This window comes from Puntigrus tetrazona, chromosome 20 (assembly GCF_018831695.1).
Source record: "Puntigrus tetrazona isolate hp1 chromosome 20, ASM1883169v1, whole genome shotgun sequence".
Classification (NCBI taxonomy): domain Eukaryota; kingdom Metazoa; phylum Chordata; class Actinopteri; order Cypriniformes; family Cyprinidae; genus Puntigrus; species Puntigrus tetrazona.
Genome location: NC_056718.1, coordinates 17,830,999 through 17,842,492, shown reverse-complemented (window position 1 = coordinate 17,842,492; position 11,494 = coordinate 17,830,999). Strand labels below are relative to the sequence as shown.

The following is an 11,494-nucleotide window of genomic DNA, read 5'->3' as shown; positions in this document are numbered from 1 at the left end:
ATTACTGTTATTATTACATTATAAGCAATTCCATCGATATAAAAGTATTAATTTCTGTAATTAAAAAAAAACAAAAGAAAGAAAATCTTACCCCAAACATTTGAATAGTGGTGTGTATATATACATATACATCTATTCTAAACTATAATTACCTTCTGCAAAATTATGAAACCAACTTCAAAATTTACAATTTGTCTCATATTACAAAAAATGGACTGAACAAGTTTTATGTCCTGACCTGAAATTTGATTAAAACTTAAACCATTTCTCCATTGTCTTTGGAAGGTTGAACCATGTGCTCTATTTCAATAACCTCCACTACCAGGTCCCGGATCTCCTTCACACAGTCCAGGGGCCTGGGCTCATCCACTAGGACTGGTGAAGACTGGGATTCTAAAGCTTTTTCTGAAAGATCCATGATTTCTTTGCCTGTGAACTCTTTGTAGATATCGCCATCCTCTGCATCTTCAATAGATAAACAAACCGCAATCGGATATGTGCTTTCTTCATGTATTAGTGCTTTAATCTTGGCTGGATCAGTAGATGAATCTTCTGTCTTTAGGGTTTCCTTGCTGTTCTTCTCGGTTGCAGTAGGCTCACCATCAAAGCCAGAAGTTTTCATACAGATCGGGTTGATTACTACTATGGGTTTATTACCAAAGTCTGAAGAAGATGCATCACCTCCTGTTGTTGAATTATTATTACCAGCATTTTCTACAGCTTCTGTTACCGTAATAATGGGAGTGGAACTGACCAAAGCATCCATGGCCTTTGAGGCGAGTTCTGGATTAGTCTTAGTCTCAGTGACGAATACATCATTACTGTTTTCCTCTATGAGTGCTGTGTTTTCTCCTTCATCGATTTTTCCCATGATAGGCAGAGCTTGGTTCAATGCACGGCTTTCTGATGAGTGAACAGTCACAGTTTGGTTTGTTGTCAGGCCATTGCCCAGCAGTGGGGAGGGCGGCATGGGTGTGCGCTGTTTTGGGGAAGTATTTAAGTATCCTGGGCTGCTGGGTGCAGATCCTGGGGGTGTGAAGGATAAGCTGGACACGCTGAAATTGTATCTGCTCTCGGTGAACAGGTTGAATTTCTTCTTGCTGGCTGCCTCTTTGACCACTGCCAATCAGAAGCAAGATTTTAGAATCGTGTTTTAGGTAAATATTAAAGCTAATTATAACAATATATAGCAATAATTTCTAGGGCCCTATGAAATACATTTTATTTTTTTCTAAATTCTGTTTTTTTAAATTTACATTTTTCTGCTTTCCCGTGAATTTTGTCTAATTCATATTAAACATCAATTTATTAAAAGTTTAATGCTTAAAATAAAAAAAATCAAATGCTGTTTTCCATTAATTGTCTTTATTCCATTTGAATGTTTCCAATAAATATGAATAATCAAAATTATTTGATTAAAAAATACATTATATTTATCATTACTATTTATTTTTTAATTGAAAGTTCAAAAGAAGAGCACACATTTAAAATAGAAATCTTTTTGAAACAATTTAATCTTTACTCTCACTTTTGATCCATTTAGTGCTTCCTTACTGATTCAAAGTATTAATACTAAGCCCAAATATTTAAATCTTTGTTCTGTGTTTATAAAATATTCGATATTCGATATTTTAATATAATACAAAGACATCTATACATATTTCGAAAAAAATTTGCGGCCACTATACGTGAATATGGTAACATCATACTTGTTCTAAAAATGCATGTAGTTTTACATGCATGTACAATGCATGTAGTTTTTTTAATAATGAACCTAATATCAATAACATCTTTGCAAAGGCAAGTGTGTAGAGGCCTTGCTGTGATCATGTGACATACCCATACTGACGTCTTTTTCCAGTATCTCCTGTATAATGTCCTCATACACGTTTTCCACATTAATGAAGTTTGTATAATCAGCAAATATGTATTGCTCAAATTTGGGTAGTTCCTAAAAGTAAATTTTGAGAAGAGTCACATTTATTGGAACTTATAAGCCATCAATGGTAAGTATATTAAATCTTTCACTTACTGTATTTACTGTTTATGTATCATTTTGCAACTAATCTCAAATGTACCTCTTTGAAGGACGGGGCCAGGTGCTTTTTGATGTTAGGTAGTGTGATGTTGATCAGTGCCTCCTGCAAGATCCTCTTCCTCACTGTGCTACTGTCATAATCAAATTGCTGAAGGATGAAGACAAAGTAAATGACGCAATCTAACACGGGCATCTGTGTTTTGTAAAGTAAAAGTTATATGTTTACCTTCAGAACCCTGTTCGCAGCCTTTTCCATAGCCATTGAAAGACTGACTGATGGGTCCTCCAGAGCTTTTCGCACAAGCAGCTCAAAGGTATACTCTGTATTCTCCATCAGCTGAAACAAATCACACAACAGACATGTTTTAGATCAGAATCGGTCACAGAAAGTTAGTTTGTTGGCTTCTTGGACACGCAGATTTGAGTACCTGTTTTAAGTCTATCTGTGTGCTGTCCGCCAGACCTTTAATGCAGTAGTTGAAGGTTTGCTGTAGCTCTTGAATGTGATCTGCCAGTCCATTTACTTTATCATAGCAACTCTGTAAATTAGCCCTGCTCATCTTAAACAGAGCCTTCAGTCAGAAAGAAAAGTATTCAGTTAATATAGTACAAGTCACAAGGACTTTTTATAGTGATTAATTGTAAATTTATTCACCTGTCGGAGTTCCTCTCTTTGGTCAACATCCTGGAAGTCCTGACAGAGCTGCTCCATCATGCCCTCGCTCAAATCCCGGGCCTCTGTGAAGCCCAGGCTTATGGGTCCCATCACTTCCTCCAAGATGGCTGGCAGGTACGGCTGCACCTGCTCTGTGCAGTATTGTGTTGCTGGCTCAGTTACCATGGCTAACCAGGTGGGAAGAGAAAAAAATGTTGTATTGATACATATATACAACTCTTTACAACGTTCGCGAATGAAAGAAATGTATCTTTTGTGAGGTAACTCTAAATATTTACAAATTTTAAAATTGTACAATTTTGGGTCAGTAAGATGTTTAGGAAAAAGGCTGCACTTACTGTATTTGATTACAGAAAAATGGCAATATTGTAAAATATTATTAATATTTAATATGACTGTTTTCTGTTTTAATTAGTGGTGTCAAACTAATTGATTAATCTTATATATACTATATTGCCAAAAGTATTCACTCACTTGCCTTTGCCCTGCATATGAACTTAAGTGACATCCCATTCCTAATCCATAGGGTTCAATATGACACCGGTCCACCCTTTGCAGCTATAACAGCTTTAACTCTTCTGGGAAGGCTCTTCACAAGGTTTAGGAGTGTGTTTGTGGGAATTTCTTCTAGAAGAGCATTTGTGAGGTCACACACTGATGTTGGCTGAGAAGGCCTGGCTCTCAGTCTCTGATCTAATTCATCCCAAAGGTGTTCTGTCCATGTCTTTATGGAAATTGCTTTGTGCACTGCTGCACAGTCATGTTGGAAGAGGAACTGTTCCCACAAAGGTGGGAGCATGGAATTGTCCACAATGTCTTTGTATGCTGAAGCATTCAGAGTTTCTTTCACTGGAACTAAGAAGCCAAGCCCAGCTCCTGAAAAACAACACCACACCATAACCCCTCCTCCACCAAACTTTACACTTGGCACAATGCAGTCAGACAAGCACTGTTCTTCCAGACTTGTCTATCAGATTGCCAGATGTAGAAGCTTGATTTGTCACTGCTCTAGAGTCCAGTGGCGGTGTGCTTTACACCACTGCATCCAATGCTTTGCATTGCATTTGATGTATGGCTTGGATGCAGCTGCTCGGCCATGGAAACCCATTCCATGAAGCTCTCTGTGCACTGTTCTTAAACTAATCTGAAGGCCACATGAGGTTTGGAGGTCTGTAGCGATTGCAGAAAGGTAGCAACCTCTTCGCACTATGCGTCTCAGCATCCGCTGACCCGCTCTGTCAGTTTACGTGGCCTACCACTTCGTGGCTGAGTTGCTGTCATTCCCAATCGCTTCCATGTTGTTATGATACAGCTGACAGTTGAAATTTCACGACTGCATTTGTTGCACAGGTGGCATCCTGCACAGTTTCACGCTGGAATTTGCTGAGATCCTGAGAGAGATGCTGAGAGCGACCCATTCTTTTCACAAATGTTTGTAATAGCAGTCTGCATGCCTAGGTGCTTGATTTTATACACCGGTGGCCATGAAAGTGATTGGAACACCTGATTCCGATTATTTGGATGGGTGAGCGAATATTTTTGGCAGTGTAGTGTGTGTATCTCTCTCTCTCTTTCTAACTATTTTCAGTGTCACATGATTTTTCAGAAATCATAACTTGCTGTTGAAAAAAAAAAAAAAAAACTGACTTGTTTTTAGTGTGATCATGTACCTCTGAGTTTGCCCTCCAGGAACGCTCTTGAGCTGGTGATCTGGTCCATATCAGAGCGCATGAGCACGTCCTGTTGTTTCACCTTCTCTTGGCACTCCTGCTTCAGCGTTTTCATCCTTTCAAATAGATGCTCTTGCAGCAGGAAATAAGTTGCTTCAACCGTCTATAAGACAAATGACTATGGTCAAGAGTCATCATTCTTAAGTGTTTTATTAATCATTCTACTTGTTTTTTAAGCTATGAATATGAATCTCAGCTATGGAATGTATTGTGTTTCTGGTATGTTTCTGGTTTGTTCCACCCTTTAGGAAACCTTGGGACATTTCTGGCCTCCCTGGCCTACAGCTATTTGGGTGTGGGGCATCCTAGATGTATGTCAACATCACACCCCAGTTTTAAGTATCAAGGGCAGGTTCAGGAGATATTCAGTGCCAGTGGCAGAAGATCTAAACAGGAAAGAAACGCACCGCAAACCACACTCTCCTATTGTCTGCTCTCTTGCTTTTCAAACATGGCTCCAATTCGTTCTCTAAAAAGGGCATCAAGTCCTCCATGAACAGATTAGCAAGACCCTAAACACACAAGATTTAGAAATATTACATTCACACATAGTTGAACAAACACTGAGAGCAAACTCTTAATTGCTAAACCCCAAAAGGCACAGTTTATGTAACCTTAAACCACAAACTAGACTCAAATGAGTAACAGACTGGTATGATCTATTTACCTGTAACCACAAATCAATCACTGACCTGCCTTCACTTAAACTCAAACACAATCCAAATAAAAAAAAAAAAACCTAATGAACAGAAAATGTGACAACATGTATAAAATGTGTAGATTAATTAGATATATCTCTAGTCATCTATTATGGAAAAAAAAAAAGTTTACTTTTTAAATTAGTACTTTAATTTATATGATCAATTCAAACAGACCAAAAATAATTCAATTAAACTCCTGTATGTGTTTATGGGTTGTCAGACAGCTTAATTTATTAATATCGATGAATAATATGTCGTGCATTTCCAAGTTTTTCTAAAAATGGCTTCAAAGGCAACTAATCCATTAATAAGAATAATCAGTTTTATTATCTGTACTCATGTGTACAGTATGGAAAATATTCTAAAAGCGTTCATACTGTGAGTTTCAGGACATGATGTACTACCAGCAAGTTATTTAATATGTGTGAGAGACACTGACATATGTGATGTATTGATAGTTCATTGTCATGTTGGCTGTAATAGGTGAAACTGCCAGTGTGCAGCATTACTCAGATTCCACACATTAATCTGATGTAACAGCGTGTGATTTGTAGCTATATAATATAATGTGGAAGCGTATAATACAACATAAACAATTAAAATGTGCACCCATATCTGTTATTTAGTGAGAAAAACATACAATTCTTCAGGACAAAAACGTAATTATACCAAATATGAAAAGAAAGGGAATGTGCCCCTTTAGAAATGATAAACATTATCATAACTGTCACATTAACTTACAAAACATGTCAATGAACAGGATTTTGTTTTAGCTCAGTGTTGTACACAGTGTTCTAACATGACATACCATGTCATATTAGATCGACAAACGATGATAGCTATGTTGTTTATTATGAAAGGACACCTACCCGCACATCACTGCCTATGAGCATATCCCATGATTCATATTGGCCTTTCTCCTGCCTATAGAGCTGAAAGGCTTTGAGGAAAGCCTTTACCTCACACGTCGTCTTTTTGAGAAAATCTGTTGAATAGACCAAATATTTCTTAACACTACAGCTTTCACTGGGTTACACCTTCCTACTGTGGTTTCATAACAAAGAAAGTGATACCTTTGTTCTGGTGGCGAACACAGTCAGATAAGATGGAGATGAAATCATCTTGAGAGTTCTCATTTAGGAAACAGAAGTAGAAATCCTGGCGGTATGGAAGTCTAAGATAAACTGGGAACTGCCCTGGCATGTCCGCCACTGAGGGTACGAATTCCTCCTGGACATCTGCAACACAACATGGATGAATCAGTCACAATAAGACCATTAAGATGCATATAAAAAATAAATAGGGTCATTGTTGATTCCTTTTAAAAACAAAGTAACATCATGTCATTAATAACGAATGAGGTTTATGAGACATTATACAGTAATATTACTAATTCAACTGCACTGACTCCATCAAATGAGAGAAAAACTTAAAATAATTATGCTAACTTTGAAACTGAACTACGGAGCACATATTCATTTTGTGGCTGAATAATTGTGTAAAATCAGCTCACTTAGGCCGTGTTCACACTTGATGAGTGTTCACAGTTGATGAGTGCTTTTTATATATATATATATATATATATATATATATATATATATATATATATATATATATATATATATATATATATCTCACTGGATGCGTCTTTTGTTACTATAGTCGCTATAGTCGCTTTTTGTTACTATTGGCAGCTTCTCCATTTTTTCTAGTCGTATAGAAACAACAGATCTCGCTACTGACTTGATCATTGGTCAACTGTCAAAAGGGCTCTTGATATAAAGCGTTTTTGTTTTTTTTTTCAACTCCAAAAGACTGCAGCTGCAGAAAAAGATGCGGGCGGTGGCTTTTTAAAAAGCTCTAAGGACTTTTCTGAAAACACTTTTTACACCATAGGATTCTAATGTAAAACAGCTTCAAAAAAGATGCCAAGTGTGAACATAGCCTTAGAATATGTGCATGTACTCTAATCGTACTCACTGTTAATGTCAGGGCAGCACTGGTTAATCATTTCCATGTATGTCTCTTCTGTAGTCAGTATGGTGCCTCCTGTAGGCATCAGTCTGTATAAAGGAGGCGAGCCTTTTAAAAACCTCTGCAGGTAAGAGATGATGGGGTAAATGTTATCATCAACTCACACAGCAAAAGCACATTGTTAGATTATGGATGATGGCTCATACCTTGTAGCTCTCGAAGCACTCCAGGACGAAATTGGCACGGATTACTATATGCCTATCCTTCCACTTCCTCCTGCTAACATTAAAGCATTTTACATTCTCCTCATACAACACCTTTCCCGGTTTCGGAGAGTTCTGGGTATATAAATATAATGAGTTAGTCTCAGAGAAAGAAATGATCACTGACTTAATAATACATCTATGTCTTTGTAAAATCTCTACCCGTTGTTTGAGAAGCTGCGTGTGCTTCTCTTTGCGTTGCTCAAGTTCATCTCGGATCTGGGACAGGTAAGCCAGAGAATATTGCTTCCTATATATCGTTGAGAATTCCTTAAATTTTTCATCAACTTGCTCTGCAAGGCAACACAATCCAGAGATCATTACACAATTGAAAGAGATGAAAAAAGTGAATAAAAATGAATAATTGCAAACTACTTGCTAAGCGACTTTGATTTTTCCACTGTTGTATTTTTTCCACAAATGTTTCTTTCTATGTTTACTGCCAAAACTGAAAAATCAGCTCAAGCAATGGAGAAAGACTGCAGTAGGCATATCCGTACATCCAACCAATAAAAGACAGGGGGAATGGCCAAAGAAACAGTCACTTTCCATTAGATAGTGGCATAAAAATCGCGCAATTAATTGTTTAGTTAATGAATTGCTAATTACAATTAATTAACTAAACTTAGTTTTATTTACATTAACGCTAGAAGAAACAAAGGTATATAAAATGACTGAATTTCCAATATTTTAGGTACATTCGCCATATCATTTACTTCCTCCACTTTCTGCTGTTTTTAACAAGGAATAGGCCTGTACTTGTTGCAGTATTCATTAAAGGAGTGTCTATTTACACTTAGTGCAAATAGCCTGCCTTGTTGGCAGAGGCTATTTACACTGACCCACCGACGTGCGGTTGGACAAAAGACAGTTGTCAGTTATCAGCTCGGCGGTGCTGTTTTGACTTGCTCGACACCTCGGCGAACTTTTTTTCTCTCTTTTCAAATTTCGGATCACATCAGGAAAGCATTTATTTCCAGCAAAAATGTATGAAAAAATCTATTTAAAAAATAAAGTATTAGGCATAGTTAGGGTAGGTGTAGGGAGGGCTTTATTGTCGCAATATTACACGGGTGGCATCCATGTAATAATTTGAATTAAAATAACAATTTGCACTCAAGTTATTATTGCAGACTGTTTTATAATGTACTACAATGCTATGGCCCATATAATTGCCACTATTTTCACTTAGTGTAGCCTCTATCGCTATTTACACTTGTGCAACGTTAATGTTAGTTAATAAAAATACAACTGTTCGTTATTCGCTAATATTAGCTCAGAACAATTACATTAACAGGTACATATTTTCGTTTAAATACATGCTGATATTATTATCATTTAAGAATAATAAATGAAAATAATTTTGTCATTGCTTTTTCACAATGTTAAGTGTTAGATGAGATAATCAATAACTTCTCTCTTTTATTCGAAGTAGCACTGGAGAAGAATGCACCATCAGTGATATTAAAACAGTTTACACAACAGAGGGCGCAAATCAAAAATGAGGGGAAAAGAAACTGATTGCCAAAAATAACATCTGATACAAAATAGGTACAGTCCAGAGGTGAGTGGAGAGGAAATTCCCAACAGATTGTCTAAATGAGCTGCACGTATGAGGCTCAAAAGAACTCTCAAAGGAACACTGTGTTTTCCCTGTACCACATACAAGATTAGCTAAACAATACAGCAGTGAACTGAAGATATTAATGTGTGTTTACAGCCAATCAGACTGCTTCCTCCCTGCCTGAACATTTCAACACCCTTGTCAGTGTTATGTAACTATAACCTTAATTCTAAAATGGAAAGTTCAAAGTCTGGGTGATGATTGATCAATACAGCGTATATAGTGGTTACGTTACACATTATTTAAAAACAGTGCTTTATTTATGGCAGAAGGCTGCACGACATGGCTATTTGACTATAAAATAGCACAACCTCTTCTTAATTGGTTATATACTGTTTTCAGAAATAAAGAAATGTACATTAACGATCTTGAGTGGGATAAAGTAAAAGCAGTTTGCTTGATGTAAACGTTTTTCAGCGTTAATAATACAGTATGTGTAATGAATCGTTTCCCTCACACTGATTGAACTTTTGTTTTAACACCCAAACCAGAATGTTCACTCTGAGAGGGTGTTCCTACTTTCTTAAATTCCTTGTGTGCATTTTTTTTAATACATTTTCAGATTCTTGCATTACGTAAGACGCAACTAAATTTAGATGACAGCTGAGAGCTATGGCATTCACAATGGAGTGAAAGTACCGCAGCGAGCTGTTCTGTCTCCGTTTTCTCTCTCTTTGAAGTGTAGCACATCTCTTCGTGCAGTCTCCCTCGATCTATTGTTTCATTCGTAAGAGAGAGATCCATTGTTTTGCAAGGATCTGTGGTTTGAGATGTCTTGAATTCTTAAACTCTGATGCGTAAGATTCTTGGCCTACCATAGACGTTATGACACCGCATGACCTGCAAAGCCAGTTCTGTATGAACATACCTCAACACAGACATCATTGCACTTCAAGAAGAGTACAAGGTTGACATGAGAATGTTCGTAAACACCTAAACGTGTGTGTGTGTGGTTTTTTTTTTACATATCCTTGACAATGAGCAGCTGTTGACCATACACTTTCTTCTCACCTTCTTAAGTGTGAAAGCACAGCAGTTGAGTTTACTGTTATCTCATTCGCATTCGTGCCCCATTTGTGTTCTCTCTTTGACACATATTTGTGGGAGCAAGTCTCTCGTAGAGTTTTTTAATGAGATATTTATGGTTTTGTAGAAAAAGGTCATGTAGATCAATAAATGGATAATAATCTAGTAATATGCATGCTAAAAAGTAATAAGATACTCAAAATTTTCCATTACCTTAAAAAAATTAATAAAAAGTTTCTCTGTGCTTGTTTGTGGGGCAATATCCACAATATGCACATTGTCTGAAAATATTTGCTAGTTAAGGCTATTATTGGGCATTTTTGCACCAAATTTTAAATGTAATATAAATCTAATATATCTGATAACTGGTTTTATTCTATTTATTCTAGTTACCTGGCAATGGAATTCACTGTAATTGCTTTCAATGAAAGTACATGTGAAATGCATAGATATACAAATATACACATGCCCTTTAGCAGTTTCGATTCTTTAGGTGTTAAGTTTAGCAGTAATATTTTTAAATAAAATGATCACTAGACATTTAAAGGCACAAATAGCAATTTCCTGAGAATGAACCTTTAATTTAAAAAACTAGCTTTGAGAATTAATGGAAGAATATCTGAAATGTAGTTTAAAAACACATTTCAACAACACCCTCTGTACTGTAATGCTCTTTCAGCATGTTGGGTCAGCCCACAGATCTAAGGTGTTTTTCCATTTGAGCAAATAGCAGAGCTGCTTTTAATCCTTTACACTCTCTGACTCACATACACACACACACACACACACACCAAAAACCTCCACCCATATCGTTTCAATGGTCAGGAGAAGAAAACAAACAGGTTTCTGCCTCTCACTTTTCAGCTTTGCAGGTTGAGTACTCCAGTTATCCGATTGACATTAATGATAGTCATTGTCCAATGAGGCATTTACGAGTCCAATTTCAACATGAATCTTAAAGAGGCCATGCAGCGTAGGACAAAAGAAAACATCTCTTGCATTTCAATAACAGCCACACTTTTTCTGCCCATACCATTGCAGTATACGGAAAACAACCTACTATTATATCACCAGAAAATAAATCATTAAAGTACAAACAACTTTTACTGCTATTTCCACACTAAAACTCTTTAAAGTAAATTCCGAAACCGCTTAATGATTTACAGCACAGTTCCTACAGCCCATACCTTTTATGTAGTTGGATTTGTTTTCATCCAGAAAACTGGACGATGCTCCCATGCTGCTCTGCTTAGTTCAGGTGAACTCTTCTCTGCTGTGGTGAAGATGATTCTGTGTTACTGTATTCAGTGCTGAGGGAGAATCTGAAAGCAGGTGTTATATTTCAGGACGGAGGGAGGGGCATGAATGAAACAGTCACATTGGGACATTCAAGGGCTTTTAAAACCTGAAGAGCTGCCTAACTAGAACTGTGATGCCCAAATACTTTCTAGGACTTCATTAA

General features: G+C 36.9%; 1 protein-coding gene across 1 annotated transcript; it reads right to left on the bottom strand.

Moving 5' to 3' along the window:
• Positions 1-10: 10 nt before the first annotated feature.
• niban1a (niban apoptosis regulator 1a) lies at positions 11-11,360 on the bottom strand. Its single transcript, XM_043219506.1, has 14 exons — positions 11,220-11,360; positions 7,545-7,675; positions 7,326-7,457; positions 7,126-7,240; positions 6,219-6,383; positions 6,015-6,130; positions 4,852-4,956; positions 4,385-4,547; positions 2,694-2,881; positions 2,467-2,610; positions 2,265-2,375; positions 2,079-2,186; positions 1,840-1,951; positions 11-1,119 (listed from the first exon to the last, which is right to left on the bottom strand). Exons 1-14 carry the CDS (start codon positions 11,269-11,271, stop codon positions 257-259), a joined length of 2,505 nt encoding a protein of 834 aa, XP_043075441.1. The 5' UTR covers positions 11,272-11,360; the 3' UTR covers positions 11-256.
• Between the last annotated feature and the right edge of the window lie 134 nt (positions 11,361-11,494).